General features: G+C 33.8%; 1 protein-coding gene across 2 annotated transcripts; it reads left to right on the top strand.

Moving 5' to 3' along the window:
• The first annotated feature begins 1489 nt into the window (after positions 1-1489).
• Positions 1490-20298, top strand: LOC129260817 (transcription factor SPT20 homolog). Of its 2 annotated transcripts, XM_054898793.2 has the most exons (24): positions 1490-1581; positions 2034-2092; positions 2378-2444; positions 2940-3066; positions 3623-3651; positions 3927-3962; positions 4435-4584; positions 4894-4947; positions 5317-5456; positions 6299-6449; positions 6924-6980; positions 7825-7881; positions 8613-8788; positions 9394-9426; positions 9794-10100; positions 10957-11077; positions 11661-11823; positions 11990-12072; positions 13814-13999; positions 15024-15203; positions 16073-16315; positions 16597-16835; positions 17299-17469; positions 17796-20298. In XM_054898793.2, exons 4-24 carry the CDS (start codon positions 3042-3044, stop codon positions 18009-18011), a joined length of 2817 nt encoding a protein of 938 aa, XP_054754768.2. In that variant the 5' UTR covers positions 1490-1581; positions 2034-2092; positions 2378-2444; positions 2940-3041; the 3' UTR covers positions 18012-20298. The 2 variants fall into 2 exon arrangements, with proteins under 2 accessions (XP_054754768.2, XP_054754769.2); XM_054898794.2 differs by lacking the exon at positions 13814-13999.
• Positions 20299-21111: the final 813 nt, after the last annotated feature.

Below are 21111 nucleotides of genomic sequence, written 5' to 3' on the forward strand. Positions count from 1 at the left end.
TTTTTTAAATTTCTCCTCGTACACATACTGCTCGCTATCGTGCAGCCACCATTAGGGGATTAACAATGCAAAATCCCCCCCGACGGGGCACATCGATTTTTGTCTTTATTTTGTAAAAATATATAAAAAGAACTGTACCAAAATAAAGATTATTATTCCGTTTTGGCCTGAAATGCACCAAAACGGGGAAAAATAAACTTAAAAGGGGAAAAAACAGTGACTTCGGCTGTCGCGCAACTTCACTTCCCTGTTTTATCCGAACTTAATACATAAACATATGGCCATTGAGTCCCCTGTACAGATCGAGCTAGAACTTCAGTCTCTGTAATGTATTTGGTGAGTGGAGCCAACTGCCAACGCGAGTTCAGTGGAACAACCAACATAACAGAGACCGAAGCTTTCAGTCTACTAAGAAAGTGCAGGAGATAAAAGAACTCCCCTACACAGATAGATTGAAAGTATTGGACTTACACTCCCTGTACTATAGAAGAAGGAGAGGAGATGCCATTATGGTATTTAAAATACTGAAAGGAATGGTCAAGATGGACAAGTCATTTTTCTTGCCATCTACAAGTTCAAATCTTTGAGGTCATTAGTTAAAGATATTCAAAGAACAATCTAGACTCGACATACAGCCAGGAGGCTCGTAGAGAGTAAAAATCATTTACTAACCTATGCTTACTCTCCACGAAGCCAGGAAATCCTTCCCATTCATCTGCGTGTACCGCCAAAAAACCTGAAACTTTCGTCCCCGAGATTTCTACTTTCCTTCTAAAAGATCTAGCCCTAAATCATGTAAATGGAATACAACTTCATTTCCGACATTTCTATGCTATTGATTTCACTTTTAAACAAGAATTCATAAAAAAAACACGAGAAAATATTATGAAAGGACGGGGATAACTTGCCACCGTGTTTACGTCGCCATCTTAATTTCTTTGTATTTCGCCAAGACGATCCACGCATATCACGATTATTGGTGGAGTTATAATCTTTTATGTTTACATCTTTTTAATTATAAAAGATTAGTAATTCTAATACAAAATTCCTAAATTTTACTCTTTGACAAAGTATTGTTTTTTAAGAGGTTAAAAAGCATTTTAGAGATTCACTGACCTGACATCTCAGATGTCTTTAAAAAAGACTAACAATTACCCATGAAAGATACATGGTGTACCATGATATTCACTACACTCTCCTTCACCATGAAAACTTTCAGAAATTAGATCTAATTCTAATGAGGAGTAAAATGAGATTTTCTTACCTGAGCTATGAGTGCAATGTTGGAAAAAAATCCCAGGCTGTTCTCATTATAATGAGATGAAGTCACTGTCATTAGCACATTCTTTTTTTAGCTATTAATCAAGGAAACTCAAGTTTTCATGCTCTTTATATTTTTGCTTATCTTTGCGCCTCTGCTATATGATGAAATATATTTTGCAATATGACAGGTGCATGTGCTAATAATTGCACGCACTGTCTTGTCAATTCCTGCGACCATGTTGTTAATATGATCCAAATTATTTTCTGTCTTTTATTCTTCAGGCTTCTAGTTTGGAAGAGGCCATCTTGCAAGCTGAGGTAAATGATTTTATTTCATATTTGTTTTATTCAGGTCCACTGCAATTACTCTGCATTTATATTGTGATTGTCTAGAGTCTAACCTTACCTTTTTATAGGGCTTTGCTTGGAATTTTCTTGATTACCTAAATCATGTTTTCAAATTTGAATGAATTTTATAATTGTTTTTACCATATTCTTCTTAAAGTTATTCAGTAAGTTATATGTTGCTCATGTCATTGTTTTTAGAAGAATATGAGAATTATATATTTGCTTCTTTGTGAGTTTGAGTTTGATATAGCAGAACATACACATGAGCACATTGAATGTATAATAAGCCTTAGAACTGACAAAAGGTAATTTGAAATGAATGGTCAGAGTAGCTGCCTTACAGAAAATATTATTCTTTTCCTGGGTTTGATTGATGTGTGTTGATTAGTTTTGTTCTTTGTTTTCTTCTTCAATTTTTACAGCAAGTCTTACAGTCAGTGGAAAGGAAGCCCAAATTTAAAAACACTGGTTCTAATAAATGGTAAGTTTGTAACTTATCATTGATATGCATTTATTGTTTATATGTTGAGAAGATTTTAGTTCCCTTCTCAACTACCCTGCTGCTCCAATTCCAATCTCTCTCTCTTTCTCTCTCTCCCTAACTCTCTTTCTCGTTCTCATCTCACTATTCTCTACCCTTCCCCTACCACTAACTCCCTTTCTCAACCCTTCCAAATTTCTTTGTTTGTTAAAGAAAATCATGTATGTAAGATTTCATTTAAGTAGCATAGACAGAAAGAAATTCAATTATACTCTTATTTTGCAGGAAATCAATACATCAACGTCTTCAGGAGCTATATGTTGAAGAATGTAACAAGGAATCAAGTGATACAGTAAGTAGTTATTTGTGTCTTAAGATATGCAAGTAATTTAATAGCAGGTGTTTTCAGAATTAAACTAATCTCTCCTGGAACCAGCCTATGCCTGCTCAAATGGGAATGACAGATCACTAGTCAAGGGATTATTAAACTTGAAGAAACCAGGGATTAGAGGTAAATTAAGTGATGCTTCTTAGCTACTTAGAAGAGTATCATATCATCCAGTCAGCAAAACCTGTTTTCTGAGATTAAATGCCATCCAACATGCAGAAGTGCATTGACTCAAATTGATTTTGTTAATCTTTATTTACGAGTCAATTATAGGTTTGTGCCAATCATATAATTCACATAATGTCGTGTGTCAAACTTGTAATAACTTTTTAATATTCACAATACATAAAAGTATTGGGATGTCATTTCAACAAACATGAACGCATGTTAAAGAGAGAATTTATTTTTCTATTTCTTGTTACTGTTTTTACTGTCTCTCACTATTTTATTCCATTTCAGAGTGTGAAGAGTAGTACCCATCTTCTCGATAAGCTAGCTAAGAGAGATAAACTTACCTGTCTGGTGGTTAATCTGTTCCCTGGCAACCAAGGATTCTCATTAATGCTTAGAGGCAAAGATGGCATAGGTAAGGTCAAAGGTCAAGAAATAAAAAATAACCAGAAATTTGTATTAAGGAAATTAATATTCACAAGAAATGTTTCCTTTTATTCATTTCAAGTCATTAATATTCACATTGTGATGAACATGTAACATATTAAATATACTCTGGAATAGTATTATTCTTCAATTTGTAGACGTGCTCAACTGAGGGATTTGTATTGCTTGTTAATAAGTTGATAAATTCATACTTAGAGCCAAATGCACCTTCACTCATGTGTTGAGATATAAATGTGTCAGTGCCCTTTTAAATGGGCAACATCATAATACCACATCATAAACTTTTAGTCATTGACTGAAGTGTATCAAGTATTTTCACAAAGACTTCAACATTCTTTCAACAAGCATTTCTCACCATAATCTATTTCAACATCATTCGATACTTTATTGAGCTATTTATTTGTTAAAAAGAATGGTTTAGATAAAAGTAGTTACAGAATCATTCATACTTCTTACTTTTATTTTGTGAAAGCATGAATATTAATGCAAAATCAATGTTTTTACTCTCTTTTCATGCCACACAGACACAGAGACATTGAAGCTACCCTATGATGTAAGTTACTAAATATGAATTGTTTTGTTTTCATTTAAATAATTGGACATCTTGGTTTAGTAATTGTTAGATTTATTACATGTAGATAATATCATTGCAGTGAAGTGCTTAACACATATTTTTGTAACATTTCATGTTGTATATTGCCTGCAATTAGAGCATAGATGGTCTTTAAATCACTGTCTTTCTCTATATGCAATTGATAGAGTGATTGTTTTACCTGCTCTTGATAATAATTCACTCTTACTTGCCTCATGGATGTTTTTTTTCTTCAGGAATCAGACTTCTTGGATTATCTTGATGCTGAAGAGGTAAATATATTTTTTTGTTATCGTAATCAAATTTACTAATCAGTTGATATGTTAAATAGAATACCATAGTAAGTCTCTCAGCAATCAACTGTGAAGCTTTTATTCTGTGATTTTACATCTTAATCATCTCCTTTTTGTACAAACTTCGCATTTCATATTCAATATTTGTTTCCTGGTTGGAAAATGACGTCTTCTTAGGTCCAAAACCAATAAAAGCACTTGTTGAGCACACATGTAGGCCTATGTGATTTGAATGTGTAATTTTGTGCATACGTATTGAATTATTGTGAATGGTTCCTTTGTACAGTATAGTGTGTTTGAATTTACTCGTTATCAATAGATATGAAAAAAAAATGCTTTATTTGTGATATTTGTAATACCATAAAAGGGTCAGATGATGTTTTAATTCTGTAAGTTATTGAATGATTTTTTTTATATCACTCTTCTTGATTAATCATGTCTGCTCTGCCAGCTTCCTCCGTTACTAGTGGAGCTCCTTGATAAAGCTGATACAAACATCTTCTACAGCGGCTGCGTAGTGACTGAAATAAGAGACTATCGGCAGTCAGCTACTGGTCAGACATATCACTCCAAGCACATACTACTCAGACCTACACCACAGGTTAATTATCTTTCTCTCTTTTCTTTTTCTCCCCCTCTTTGTATATGTATATGGATATATCTTCCCCTCTCTTCAAATTATTCATAAACTCCCGTAACAGTTTTCGGCTTGAAGACCAATATTACATTCTTCTGTTTTTGGTTCATTATGCCTATAACCCAAAGACAGTTTTAATCCTTGGTGTTTTAACATCATAATATACATTCACAAAGTATTAAAACTTTTTTTTTTTTTCATTTAGAAGGGGGTACTTTTTATTGTGTTTATTGTTGGATTAATATGTGTCTCTTCTGATTATTTCATTCCCAGACATTGGCATACGATATCAATTCAATTACAAGTAATGATCCACGATGGAGCATGGTAAGTGTACTATATTAATGGAAATTTTGAGATGATTATGATCAAAAAGATAAGAATAATGATTATGATAATGGAGATTATAATTACAACAATGATGATGGTGATGATTATGATGATTATAAATATGATGACAATGATAATGGGATTGATGATGGTTATATTAACAATAATGATGAGGAGGATGATGATGATGATAGTGGTGATGATGATTTTGATGATAATGACGATTGTTTTGATGATGAATGTAATCATGACGGCAATGATGATGATGATGATGATTTTGATGATGAGGAGGAGGAGATGGATCTTGTTACATGTGTTTTGATATCATAATAATGTTAAAGTATCTCTCTCCATTCCTTTCACCAGGATGATAAGTTAGCTCTTGAGAGTCAACTTCTGCTAACCACTCAAGAACCTCTATGTCTTGATCCATCAGTAGCAGTAGCCTGTACTGAGAATATAATACACCAAGAGAAACATAGACTCAATACAAGACCTCTCAAAAAGTAAGTTCATTAATCACTCCATTATCTTGGATTTTTTTTTATCTCTTTGCTTTCTCCTTTTTCTCTCTCCTTTAAAGGAACTTTTTTTCTTATTTGAATTCAAGCATATAGATACCTATTCAGGGTTCCCAGTCCATCGGGAAATCCGGGAAAATTATTTTACCTTTTTCAAGTCAGGGAAAAATCAGGGAATTTGATATAGAATACCTAAAATCAGGGGAAAATGCCTCAAATGAGGGAAAAATCAAGGAATTTTGATCGGCCCAAAAGTCGAAAGCACGGTAGTCAGTCAGACACTGTTATATTTTGTTGCATATCAAAACAACATCCATTGAATGACTGGTTAAAGTTATGGTGTATGGTTGATGGCTGTATGGGGAGAAGGGAGGCCATTACATGCCTGTGTAAATGTACTAATTAGTTTTACATCATTATTTTTACACTGGAAATACATGTAATTCACTGCAACAACTTAGAAAATGAGTGAAACTGGGATTGGGTTTAAATAATTATCAGGGAATTTTGTTTTCTTGAAAAGCTGGGAACCCTGCTTTTGTGTTGTTGTTCATTATTATCATTATCATCACCATCATCATTATTATTGGATGCTCTGTTGATTGGCTTCAGTACCCTTCTCAGTGCCGTAGATATTTTTCTGTCTTATTCTAATTTTTCCCTTTCATGCTGTAATACATGGATGTGCCCTGTAGTAAAGTTGCCTTGCCCCAAAGACATAATGAAGAAAATCTGCAAGCTCTGGTTACTTGTTTACACTGATTGACTTCTTTATAGTTTGTTTTGTTGGGTTTTTTATTTTTGTCAATGATGTTTAATTACTCCAGGTGTATGAAGAGATATTCTCAGATTGCCCGTAACCGTCGAGCTACTTTTAAGTCCTTCCCAGCACCACCTGGTCTTAGGCTTCATGACTTCCTTGCTAAGAAGAAAGAGAGGGCACCCCCTCCTAAGGTCAATCTCAAAGTTGGCAAACCGGTAAGTTTGTAACCATTATGAATTCAAATGAGTAAGATTTTTTCCGGCAGTAAGTATGACTGTTGGTTTCTCAGCAACTTTTGCACTATTATCTTACCTATTTATACCTGTTGATTGCATTATATCATTGAAAATTATTTGGATCTGTATTTAGGATTTAGGATAAATTTTACTCCCAAGTTATCTATTTAGCAAATTTAAGGAAAAAAAACACCTGAATTAGAACAACCCATTATCCGGTTTCAATTTTAGTTTTGTAGAGTTTTTGGGTCAAGAAAACGTGTTATCATCCTTCATAAGTAGAATAAAACATGACGTATTTTACGTTTAATGTTGATTAAGATAATTATCAACTTTGATGAAAAGAATTTGGTAACTATTGACATTAATGCTGTCTAACATTTACTTTCAATTTCAAATGTTTATTTGTGAACATTACTTTTCTATTCTCATTTTTATCTTCTATAATTTCAGTGTGTTGACATGTGGAAGCAGAGAGATTTAGACCTTTCTGTACCTGATAACGTTCCTGTAAGTATCAGCCTTGTTCAGTATATTCTTAAGTCCATTTTTGTAATTTTGATTTAATTTTTAAGTTCATTCATGTTGTTTTTTGTTTGAGAAAATGTCTCTCGGATGATGCAGAACTGCCAACCAGTATGTTTTTGACGTATTTAGTACGTTTTGCAACCAAAATACGACAGTACGTTTTTTCTTTAAAAAATATGATTTTGTTAAAATCTTTACAAAATCTTAATTCATTGAGAAAAGTCATCTCTCTCTATATGTCTCTATTTCATAAAACTTACTCAAATATGGTTATTGGATCAATGTAATTTCAGGTAACTTTTTTTTTTCAATCATTTTGTTAAAACCAGGGTGAGATATACACATGTTTCAATGGTTTTTTTTTTTCATCTGCAAGAGCAGTGTGCATTTTAGCTTGCATGCAGCTTGAGCGCCACGATGAACGTGCGCGCCACGCATTTTATTATGAAATACATTTTTTGGGGGAAAAATACATTTTTTTTATCACAGAATACAATTTTTCATTCCCATAGGTTGGCAGGTCTGATGATTTTGAAAGGACATGATATTTTGCTTTACTTACTTTACACCACCCAACTACCCTAAAGGTGGTCAAACTGGAATAATGGGGTGTACTGATGACCATTACGCAGAGTGGGGGAGAGATCGAAAGAAAGAGGGAGAGGGATGTTGCTTAGTAGTTGCTTAGAATATTTGGGTACTTGTGGACTGTTGCTTTGTGTCGAAAATCAATTTTATTTCTTCTTCTGCTATAATCTTCAAAAGGCTCTGCAGCCTATGTCAAAGATGAAGTTAAATGAATTTTAATATCCTGTATCTTTCTTAGGTGTCCCAATTTGCAAGCCATTCAGATAGACCTAGAGAAAGAAGTAGTGGTGGGGTTGTAAGTATTCTCCTTTCATTTTACAGATTAATGCTATCACTTCTTGTCATTGTAAAAAATATTAGTAAATTGATTAGCAAAATGAATGAACATCTTCCTATGGCAATGTAATTCATGTATTACATGTGTATGTTAAAACATTAGCATTCATAGTACCTATTTTATAGCCATGCTACAGTCAGGGTAATATCACAAAACAAACAAGGGGAGCATATCATGAAGTACCTTGTCATTGATTTTCACCGAAAAAAATTCTCTCAGCCAATCAGATACAAATTTTTTTAGTAGCTTGTAACAGTTGTCAGTGAATAAAGATCACGGACAAACTGCATTATGTAACTCTCCCTATGAAAGTCATATCTGTGAGAAGAGCAATGGGCAAGAATCCCTATTGATTGTCGATATTACTATTTTGATGATGAAATGGGTCCAATTATTAGCTGAAATCTATCATGTAATCAATGACCAATCTAAATCAATATGCTAATGACTGGTCCTAAAGACTGGTTCTATTGAATGGTCATGGACTTGAGTTGAGGATTGTTTGTGAAATGACAAGGATCCACATCACTCTCTTACAAAACATAATGCACATTATTTTGCCTGGACATTAAATTAATAACACACACTTGTTACCTTTCAACCAGTGATGGAACTGTTCTTAACGTATCCTATGTATGTAACTCTTACTAACACCCTTATATTGGTATTCTTTACATATTATTGTATAGATACCTGTTGAGGAGGTGATCTTGGAGACTGAGAGAGGAAATGGACGTCTGCAGCATGTCAGAGTTACTATACAGCAACGTCAGCTAGATCAAACATACCAAGGAGAGCAGTATATTGATAGGAATTACAACCCTAATGATCCACAGCATCCTAGAACTAATGCAAACTTTACCAAGTATGACTAATTTTTTTAGCTCTGCTTTCATGCTTTTGCCAATGTATTAAGATAACTAAATCTGAAGGAAACAAAAGTGAATTTTCAGTGTCAAATGATACTGCTTTGTGAAAACTTGGAATGGAATGCAAATTATACTCAATTCTTCTTCCCAGTGTGAGTGCTGCTTTAAGGTGCTGAAGATAAACACACTGATCGTGGTTGTATGTGTAGAACTTTTTATAGTAAGTCAGTTGTACACTTGTTGCCATTTTTAATCTTATTCAATTTTCTGCAAACAATTGACACAAATTGGCTTTAAAAAATCAAGCACATTTCTTCCCTTGTTACAAAAATCTCCTTTCAGATATTTATTAAAGGATACAACTTTTTCTTTTCTCACAAGGAACCAATTGCCCCCCAAACCCGTACATTTTCTCTCATCTCTCTACCCTTCTAACTTTAACAATGAGTATTCCAAATTTCTGTTTTCCTTTACAAATATGATTTAGGTAGGTAGGGTGTAATATCAAGTGACACTTTTGTTAAAATGTAAATTACTTTCCCTTTTGAAATTATCATGATCTAATCCATTTGTTTCATTTCTTGTTCTTCATTTCCTCAAGGTTCTATCTTGGCTCATTACAAAATGCACAAAGGTAAATAGCTACACTCTGTCCATGCTTTTGTTATTTAGTGGATATGGTGCAAATCTGATTATATTTGATAGGTAATATTGCTACTACACATAAATGAATATTGTAACATTTTAAAATGGAAATATTAAAGATAAAAATATCTATTGACTATATTGTGCCTTTCAAGCTTTAATTGATTGATTGGTTAATTATTTAGCATAATAGATGTTTGTTTTTTTATGCAAGAGAAGTCATCCATGTCAATCCTCTGAATTTTAACAAAATGTTAAATGATTGAATCTTGATGTACTATTTATAATCTGTTTTTATATGGAAAACGAATGAATGAAAATTATTAATGCAAAGTAATTCTTAATCCTGTATCCAGGTATCTAAAACAATTAACTGAAAGCCTGTCATTGGAGACAAGACAACCGGTGAAGATATCCCGGGTCATGGCAGGTCAACCTCCTCAGCTGATACAGAACCCTGCCTACCAATCACACCAACAACAGGGTTCTAGGGGATCCACTCAGCAGCAGCAGCAGGGGGGTGCGACAGGTGGAGGAGGGGGTGGTGATGCAGGTGCATCGGTATCAGCCCAAGGGGGTCGTACTACTACTACTGGTGGTGCTAGCATGGATGCTAGTAACCTGCAGCAGAATAATAATAGTAACAATCAGATGGGAGCAGGGGTGAGTTGGTATTTAACGCTATTCTATTTGTAGTTTTCATGGGAAGATGATTACAAATGGCTGATATTTTAATTGTGAAATGGTCTGGAAATTATAGTAATAAAGTCACCTGTGTGGAAAAGCTTACTTCCTCTTCCCATCAATAGTCATTCTTCGACAACATCCATGGGAATTATTGAACAGAGAAATAATGACTTCACACCATTTGAGGCAATATGTGAAATATACAATGCATTACATAACATTTGTTATCATAAGATTCCATCTTGGATGATGGACAATGCCTATTACTTGATATAGTATCATGTTCTTCATGAAAGGTAAAGATGATATTCCTTTAATAATTTTCTATGGATTATGATGTACCTGCCAGGATCTTTTACAAATAATTTTTTTATCGTTAAAAAAGTATTGATTTCACGGATTGATAATTCAATGTACCTTTATATTAAAATCCTCTATTGCATTCTTAGGTTTCATTTATTTCTAACATTTGATTTCTGTTTCTGCCACATATATATACACTCGGCAAAAAAAGTTCTTGGACACTTAGAAAACTTAAAATATTTCATATAGATATTTGATTAAAGGCAAATTATTGTATGTCAACATGACCAGACAATATTTTATATTAATTGGAGTGTGTGGATTAATGAATGTTATATTCATCAGGATACATGTTTTTAATCAAATGCAGAAAGGCCCAACAAAATTTTGAGTGTGCATAGTTGGTATCAGCAACTGGTTTAAATCCATGAGAGGTTCAAATTGTAATGATCAACTGTATTTTAAGTTGTACCACCTATTATATAACATTTATTGAGATGAAATCATATGACCTTATGACCAATGACAGGGTGACATGGCTCCATTAGATGCCAAGCAATCTCTGAAACTTCAGCTTCCTTTGAATGCTGCCGCAGCCGTTAATATGAGCAACACTCTCTCAAACCAGCTCTCACAGTCCGGATTAGCCGGTAGGTTCATATAGCTTAATAACTTGATAATCTTATAGTCTTGTCATTTTCTATGGAATGAATAATTAATTAAAGAAAATGTACTGTCCAGTGAGTTCCAAAAAGCTGTGCGCACCAGAATCGGTAGACTAGCTTAGCCGGGGTAATATAGGAGCGCCTAGAGCACTATAGCAAGGTGGATCCGTGCGCTATACAAATCCTTTATTATTATTATTTAAGACTATTTTATGCACTGCAAACAATCATTTCTCTTTTCTTTATTAATTAAGAATTTATAGCAAACATTGTTTGTTTGATGTTTGTTTTGGTTCATCAGTTATTACGATTAATTAATACTTTTTAAGAGCCATTTAAGTTAGATAAGAAGCACTGATCTTTATTCATAACTATAACTGTTTTTACATGACATTCCAGAGAATATTATCAAAAGAATGAAGAATAATCTTATCAGTTCATTGTATGATACAAACTTACAAAGTTTATCAAACTGTTTATTTGACAGTAATCTTTTTCATTGCTGTGGTAAAAATATAATCTGTCATGTGATATAAATTACAACATTTTCTCTTATTTGCCCCAACAGGTTCAATTAATTCCCAAGGTCAAATCATTCAGATCACAGGAAATCAACAAAGTCAGCTACAAGGTCAGGTACAAACACAAGGTCAAACAGCGGGGTCAAATATTGCTGTCCCTAGCCCACGCTTGCCTGGTATGGGCAGACAATCGCCTGCATATCTCAATAGGTAAGCAACATATCTACAACTTTTTATTGTTCATTTATCTTATTATCATGAATGATTTGCTTGTAATGTTTAAAAATGAATGCTGAAAACATAGTTGAAATTTCTACATTCAATTTTGTTAACTTGTTCTAAACATTGTTTTTGTAATTCTAATCCTTGTTTATAGGGCAAACAATAACAACAATGCTCAGCAGGAAATACTCCCTTCTCCTGTTGGTACACCTACATCTATGCCATCAACACCTCCCGGTATGTTCATTTATATGTATGTACTTGTGATGTTTATTTGTAATATGTTATTTGTCAACAGATTACAAATGCTTGTGCAAGCCAATTTCTTACTTTTGGCAGAACATTGAAATTTCTCTTACCAAGGTATAGACTAGACGGTGCTTAGTTTTTACTCGACTAGGGGGTGTTTCACAAAGATATATCTTAGAGTTGCACTTTATGCCGATGCCTACATGCAATGCAAAATCTTATTGAACAATGTGTAGTGGTGCACGTCCTCTTGGCATAATCTGACCAATGCACTCAAGCCTTTTATACCTCTCGCAACTAGGCATATAAGTGCTACGCTAAGTCATACATAAATCTTTGTGAAACACCCCCCCCCCAAAAGATTTTATAGGTCATAATGATTTAGTCTTATCAAGACTTGTTCTAAATGAAGGCTACACAGGCATTTACTTGACTTGAGTTCAGTGTTGTGACTCCCAGTCTAGTCAAAGTTTAGGCTTGACTATCTTAGAATGGATGGACCGAAGATTATATCTTGTTTCAGTCATTGATGCATAAATTGAGAGTCATAATTCAAATTCTTGGTTTAATTATCCATTTCTTGCTTCAATTGTTGTTATTGGTCATATTGATGTTTGATCAAATTTCTTGAATAGATATTATTTTTATGTAGATTTGTGAACCTTTGTTTCATACATTTTATATGATTTCTGAAATAATTTTGTTGTGTTTTCCTATGTTTTTTTCAGAAATTCCAATAATACTAGGAGCATGATATTTTCATATTGTTGTCTGATTATTGCTGTTTGATTAAGTGTAGAAGTGGAGCAGCAAGGAAAATAAAATTTATGTGATTATTCAACAATAAAAAAAAAAAAAAACAATTAGAGACAAGTATTGGACCATACCATCTTATCTCCCTCAGAATTTAGGGTGGGCTTTTTTTTCTCTAAAAAACATTTAACCTTCAAAAGAGTGATATATTAGTGATATCTCTACTTAACAATTAATAATTTTTTAACTATTAATGTTTCTTTTTAATTTGTTTATAGGTTTTGTTTTAAGAGCATCTACAAATAAAAATAATATCTTATGAATTTGATAACATTAGGGCTGTAAGACATCCATATTGGGTAGATTAGAGATATCTTTGGAAAATTATCTCTTGTCCCGGATATTATGAACATGAAGGGAGAAAAGATTTAAAAATGAAATTGTGTAAAAGAATTCTTTCTAAATAGCATGCTGACATGCTTCATAAATCAATGTGGTATTTGTTACTTGTAGATGCTTCATTCAATGTGTAGTTCTTTGTTTCAATTTTTATTTCATTTTTCTGTTGAATTTTGTGAACAATTGTGGCATGACAGTGATATTGTTTTTCCTCTTCTTTTCTTTTTTTTCTTTTGTTTTCTTTGATCCAATTTTCTGAATTATGAAAAAAAAATTAACAATTTCTATACATGTCAATGTTATACTTGATTTGCACAAAATTTGTACATTTTTCAATGTTACATTTCTATTTTGAATCAAAATCTAAATTTGAAATAAATCTATTGAATGTAAAATCTGTGTTTCGACGTGAAACTTATATTGTTACATTGATAAAAAAACATAAAACATCATGAAATATTAATATATGTCAAACAATAAACAAAATTTTACAAAAATGTATTAATTACTAAATTAATAAATTGTCCTTCAAACACTAATCCCTCACATTGAAAAACACAATCATCAAACATTATAGTGTCCATGTTTAGTGCCAGTGTAGGGGCACAGCTTCGACAATTGAGGGCGCCCTTGTCTAACCCTCAACAGCCCCAGAGGCCCATTGCTACCTCTCGTCCTCTCCCTCCAATCCTTGGGCGTCGTTCATCTGGTTTAGACGCCCGTCAGGTCCTGGCTGCGGCTGCTCATTCAGCTAATCTCCCAGGTGATTCATGTGTCCTAATGATTCACACCGATAGATTAAAGGTCAAATCAGATCAAACAAGGTCATAGGTCACATATGATTGAAGGGATCAAATTAGTTGTCTAGGGGTTTTCAAGGGTACTCTGCCTTGAGATTAAGTTGAGTTGACTGAAAAGAGTGAAATTGAACCAACAAATCAGTGCAAAATTTCATTGAAATTAGATAATTGATTATTTCAGTGTTTCAGCATTTTGAAGTTAAACATTGAAAAAAGGCTTATATTTTGAATTCAACTATTTCAATATTCTGCTCCAAGAATGTAAAGGTGATTTGGTGTGTTCTGAAATTTATTTAAAAATCAACTTTTCTGGATCGTATTTTGGTTCAAGGGAGAGATTTGTCATGCCTAACTATGAAATATTTCACACCATTTGAAGCTTATTTACAGCTACATGTACACATATTACCGATTTAAAATAATGGCAAAATTCATTCATGACAAAATAATTCTATTGAAATTTTTTAATGTTCACTTATGTGATTTACTCTATTCATTCAAATCAATTTTGATTTAAAGGTGGGTCACCCTTTAAGTAATTGATTTATTGTTATGTTAGTTCATTTTTGTATTTTAATAGTTTTGTTTCTTATAATTGTGTAATTTTGTTTATTGATTTATGTGTATTTTGGTGTTTTGTGACATTGAATTATAGTTTTGTTCTTGTGCTATATTGATCTGTGGAGTTCCAATGTCATGATAGACTTCATAATGTTTAAAGAATTGTGTACTATCATTGCTTTATTTAGCTTCATCATGTCACTGAAGAAAAAAATAGCAGAAGAGGGATAATTGACAGTGAATGTTATAAGATATTAGATTATTATTATCAATCTTTTTTATTTGATGAATATATATGATATGTTTTGTTTCATTTTAATGTATTTTTTAACACATGAATATTTAAAATGATTTGTTTCTTCATATGTTTATAAATATCAAAATTGCCAGATGAATAGACTAATCTTTTCCTTTGAATCTTGACAGGTTCTATGGGGCCTCCTCCTACACCCCCACCCTCAACCACACCTTCCCTTCAACCATCTGTTACCCCTCCACCGGTCCAGGGTAGGACTAATACCCCCTCTCCTCTTGGATCTGGATCAGTTACATCTACCAATCAGATGGCTATGACTATTGCTATGGCACTGGTCAACTCTCAACAAGGTGTGTGTCTATTCAAGTTACTTATATTCTTTCCTCTATTTTGTACTTCTTCCTCGTTAGAGAGCAATGTTTTTCCTGTTTTTGCAAGGATCACTCCTTTGCTAAAAGGGTATTCAAGGTTTACTTAGGGCGTTGTGGTCTAGTGGTAACGACTCTCATCTTTAAATCAGAGGGACGTGGGTTCAAAACCCATCCATGGCGTGTTTCCCTTCAACAAGAAATTTATCCACATTGTGCTGCCCTCAACCTAGGTGAGGTGATTGGGTACCGAGCAGGATTAATTCCTTGAATGCGCTGAGCGTTGGAAGGCAGCTCAAGCTACAGCTGGGGAAGTAGTAATAATAACAATGTGCCTCGGAATAGGTTATTTCTTGATAGATGGCACTATATAAAAGCCTATCTTTTTTATCATTATTCCCCCTCCTCTTTATATTTTTTGTTCTTCTCTTTCTCCTTCTTATTTTTTTTCATACCTGTCCTTGCATTCCTTTTCTCCTCTTTATCTTCCTTTTCCTTCTCCATGTTTTTTTCCTTCTCTTCTTCCTCCACTTCTTTCTATCTATTTCTCACTGTCCTTCCTCTTTTCTCCCATCCCCTACCTTCTCTTTCTTCTTTTCTACTCTCGTATTAATCTGTAAGTAAAGATTCTTGCCCATGGTATACATTGGCATGAATGTCCGCTTGAAGATAGAGATGATTATTCAATAAGATGCAGTAACTTGTGTAAAGGACACTTTACAGTATGTTCACATGATGGCAATAAATATCTTGTGTATTCTGTGATGATTAAGGTAAATGTAGGTCAAGTAATATATTATTTGAAGTTCATATTTACAAGTGTATTTGTTTTTCATTTCATGTAATTCCAGGAGGCATTCCTCAATCAGGGAACACTAGTAATATCATCAACACTCCTATTGGTGTCATGACAACCCTCCCTGGTTTCTCACCACATCAGTCTGGTGGAATGATACAGCTATCATCCTCTTCAGCTAACTCTAACAATGATGTCATCACAGTGGTATCCTCGGGGGTTTCCCCAGCTACGACATCACAATCTGGTGTTATCCAAGCTCCTGCTAATGTCTTAACTGGACCAATCAACATCATCAGTAAGATGAATTGTATTTTTTTTTAATGCTAAGTGGAAAGGGGTAATTTCATGTTTATTGCATAAAATTTATGGCAGAAAATACTAGTCTGTAAAGTTTTTACATATGATCCTGAGAAAATGAGTATTGCGTGGTAGTCTTTAATTTCCCCAAGCTCAAAAGGTTTACCATGAATACTCCTGTGACCTGTTGTTTAAATCTCTGCATTACGCATATGTGTTTAAAAATGCCCTTTCTGCTTTTGAAAACCAAGCACACCCTTAATGTTCAACTCCAAACAGGTGGTGGTCAAGGTCTTATAGGTACCGGAGGTCAAGCTGTGATAGCCAATGCTCAAGGTCAAGGGAATAACCAGCTGACTCCAGCCAAGCTAGCCCAGCTGATGACAATGAACCTAAAGAATACTACACTGAGAGCTGCAGCGGCACAGACAGCTGGGGCAGGGGGAGGAGCTGGAGCAGGAGGCAGTGCTGCAGGAGGAGCAGGAAATAATCAAGCTCAGCAGATATCTCTTCTTCAGGTTAGTAGAAGCATTGTGGTGTAGAGGTTTTGCTTCTTGCTTTCTGATCAGAAGGTCATGGTTTTGATTTTGGTGGGGTGTTTCACAAATTTGGTGACAGATAGTGCATGATATGGCAACCTCCTCTATAAGAAACATATAGAACAGCAATTTGGGATGGGAAATTGAGGAGATGTGGCATACTGCATTCCTGCTTCTGATTTCTTTGATTATGGTTTGGAAGTCAGTTTTGCTATATAATGGGAACATAAAAATCCTTGACTTTTTTTTTGTATTCAAATTTCTGACATCCATCTATTGCAATACCAGTTTCTTACAATGGCATCACAATCCAGAAAGAATAACTTGCAACATCAGCCCATTTTTTAACTCTTTCTAGAAATTGTGAATTTCACTTATGATGAAATGTTAATCTGTGTATGGTATTGATAGTTTTCTGCATTAAAAAAAAAATCTATCACAGGGCCAACAACAGTTGCTCTACAACACCGCCATTCAGCAACGCCAAATAAATCCAGCAACTCTTCAACAACTGCAGCAACAGTTACAGCATTTGGCAGCACAGAATCAACAGCAGCAGCAGCAGCAACAACAACAGCAACAACAGCAGCAGCTCTCAGGGTCACAGGGCCAGGTAAGGCAGGCTGGGTCATCTGTCATGGGATTATTTCATGAAGCAATTTTTGTCAGTGATTTTCATTGACAGCTGTTAAAAGCTACTGAAATCTGTGCATCTGATCGGCTGAGAGAATGTCTGTCGGTGAAAATCACTGTAGCTTGTTTTTCTACATGTATACTGTATGTAGCTTTACTGAACAAAAGATGCTTAAAAACTGACCTTTATATTCTTTATTTCATTCTTTTTATTCATCCTTAAGCACAATAGGATGAATTTATAGGTTATGCACATGAAAATCTGAATATTTATTTGAAATTTGTCTTTTTTTTCTTCAAATTTAGGCTACATTCCAACAGCTAACTGCATTACAGAAGCAGCAGCAAGCCCAGGCTGTTTACCAGAAGCAACAAATTCTCAGACAACAGCAACAGCAGCTCCAACAATTACAACAGCAACAACAACAACAACAGCAGCAGCAGCAACAACAACAGCAGCAACAGCAGTTGTTGAAAGGAAAAGGTAAAAAACAACGAGCAACACCTACTCCTCCGCAATGAAATCTATAATATATTTATACAAAGACCCTGAACCTTATTATGTACTTCTAACTTCTATTGCATTTACAGCCAGTAGCCTGGATTAACGAGAATTTAGTGCATTTTCCTGGTAATCTTTTCCAGTTGGGATTTACTGCATTTATATGTGCACAGCCCAATACAAGTAATGTAGATGAATTTCATCAAAGCTACACTCTCAGTGGATAATTTTTTTGCAAGACAGAGCAAACTTAATACAAATAGACCCCTTGCTCCTTATTTGTATATTTGTACAAATAAAATTTAACAATGCCAGTCAGTTTTACTCACTAGGCATTAAGTTTTGAGAGAATGAGTTAAAGCCCCATCTATCAAGTATAAGACTGGTATCTGTGAAATTTAAAGGCTAAAACACAAGATGATTTACCCTAAATTTCTACAGCAGCAAAATCACAGATCACTTGGCCCATGCTTCTACCATGTCCTTCAAATTTGTATTCCTCCATGAAAGATCCTAGAACTGTGTGATATTATCCTATGGAGGCTGACATGTGACCTGTCCATAGTGACAATAATGGTTCCAATATTGAGCACTAATATTACCCTTTTGCAATATCTGGGCTTGTCTAATGAAGAGTTGCAATTGATCCGATCAATGCATGTTTGTTCAAAATATTTTCTATGAACTATATTCATGCATTCATTGTTTTCTTGAAAATTCACTGTGCTTCTCTTTGTTTAACAAGGGACATTGGGCAAATTTATTGTAGAAAAAATTATGACACTGATGGATTTCTATAGTTACGATTGATTGGATCAATCATAACTCTTTGTAAGACGGGGCCCTGTTCATGTGTTTTACCTAAAGTTCTAGTGTGAAAATTGAATTTAGATGTCATAATCAGTTTCAAAATTCTGTTTGATGCATATTGATAACATGCACTTTGTAATATTGTCATGATTCTAGTATTATGTTTATGAACAGAATTGCTGAGATGATATTTTAAATTTTTAGGAAATTTGTCTAAAAATGAAGGTTTTTGTCTGATAATGCAGCGGGTTTATTGATTAATAGCCTGTGCGAATCCCAGTTCAGTTATGGGAAAAGTTGAAGCCATTATGCCTTATCAAAAGGCAGGCTATCCCAATTAATATGTTATTGAAGCCATGTATTTTCACTTTCCTGAACATTATATCTTTAAAGCACAGATGCAATAATGTATGCTTGGAATAGTAGGTTAGACAAAATTAAATACTTTGACAAAGTATAGCCTGTGCTATGTATTCAGTGGCAAAAATAGTGAGGGCTGAGTTAGGATTTAATATCATTGTTACAAGTACATTTTGTTTAAAATACTGATCATGAACCAACCAGTGTCATTCTTTCATATTTGCTATCCATCTTCTTCTTCCAGTGGAAATGCTGACTCAAGATACTGAACATATCAATCCTTTTTGTTAAGGCCCTGATCTTATTGTTCTTCAGTGACTATTCCTAACATGTTTTGGTTTTCTACCTTTCCATTTTTATAAGATAAATTATATTGAACTAATTGGTTTCTTTTTAAATCTTGTACATACTTTAAAAATATGAAACATACATGTCGTTATTTACATATTGTCATTCGTGAATTATGCAATGAAAAAATTGTCATTTACATATTTTTGTGCTTTGGTGTTTTAGATATCAGCTCGAAAGCTATCTTCAGTAATCTTAGTAAAAAATATTAATAAATAAAAGCTATATAACTATTTAAAATCTTGTCAAAAGTAGATAGCTTGAAATTTACGAGGAAAAGATGAATGAGGGAGCTATATTTGTGTTTAAAGTGATCATGTACCATAAAGATGCAATGATTCTTAATTCTCAACCCAGATGATTTATATATTTATCTCAGAGTATTTATGATCATTCATGAATTTTAATGTAGATAATTCAATAATTTTACTTTCAAGTACATGTCATGTTCATATCTAAGAAATTAAACTAAAAAGGGCACAGTAGAATAACAAATAATTACATTTGTCCCTCCCAATGAAATATTCTAACAAATTTCAAAATAGTTTGATTTATGGTTATCTGCACCAAGTTAAAAAAAAGCATTCCAGATTACTAAATGTGTTTGTAATACCTACAGGTTTTTCTTTTTTCTGTATGAATAAGTGTTATTAATGATAAAATGGCTAATGTGACCAAGCAATTCGATTTCATACATGTTATTAGTTGTGTATAGATTAGAGATATCGTATTTCTTTAAGCAGTAGTTTTATTAGGTACTGAAATAAAATCTACTGATTTTTAACAAGATTTTATGTGTACCAAATGAAGAAATCCTTATGAGAAGACAAGTTTGAATTGGGTGAACAGAAAAAAATAAGAAGGAAAGAGATAGATATATGGAGTGAACACCAGAGGAGATTATAGAGGAAAATAAAGAGATAGATATTTATATGTATATAAAGCCTAATGCCTTTGTATGAGAAACAAGTAGGTGAAATTGATATCATAGTGATGAATAAGTCTGAAAAAAAATAGAAAGAATGATTGAAAGAGAGAAGGAAAATGATAGAGAATGACAACTAAAAGAGGAAGAGAATGAAAGGAGAGAATGTTATACACAAAAGGAAAGAGAGATTGAGGGGGCAACTAGATTCTTAATAATGAAATAAGGAAAGTTCTTCTTTTTTGGCGTGTGCCTGTAATCCAAGCTATGTGAGGAAGTTACAAATTGAGGCAGCGGTTTGAGCCGTGGTCATGTCTCTCGGATGGTGATATTTAATGTCAGTCCATGACATCAATCGTATCTGATTGATATACGTCTGAAAAAACTCAAATACACACACCTGTTACCAGTGGCGTACCTAGGATTTTCCACAGGGGGGGGCAAAACCGTCCGCCCAAAAATTTGACAAGCAAAAAAAAAAAAAAAAGGTCTTCGATCACAAATAAAGGATTTCGTTCCAGAAAAAATTGACAAGCAAAAAAAAAATAAATAAATAAAAAAAAAATAATAATAAAAAGTCTTCAAGCTCGTCAGGGGGGCATTAGAGGTCTTAAAGCTCGTCAGGGGGGGCAAAAAAGGTTTTTCAAGCCCGTCAGGGGGGGCAAATATACGTTTTT

Source organism: Lytechinus pictus, unplaced genomic scaffold (genome assembly GCF_037042905.1).
Source record: "Lytechinus pictus isolate F3 Inbred unplaced genomic scaffold, Lp3.0 scaffold_19, whole genome shotgun sequence".
In the NCBI taxonomy this organism is placed as follows: domain Eukaryota; kingdom Metazoa; phylum Echinodermata; class Echinoidea; order Temnopleuroida; family Toxopneustidae; genus Lytechinus; species Lytechinus pictus.

Coding starts and splice junctions, on each gene's coding strand:
- LOC129260817 (XM_054898793.2), top strand. CDS start 3,042: ATGCTTAGAGGCAAAGATGGCATAG. Junction 11,078..11,660: donor CTCACAGTCCGGATTAGCCG/GTAGGTTCATAT, acceptor TTGCCCCAACAG/GTTCAATTAATTCCCAAGGT. Junction 17,470..17,795: donor TCTCAGGGTCACAGGGCCAG/GTAAGGCAGGCT, acceptor CTTCAAATTTAG/GCTACATTCCAACAGCTAAC.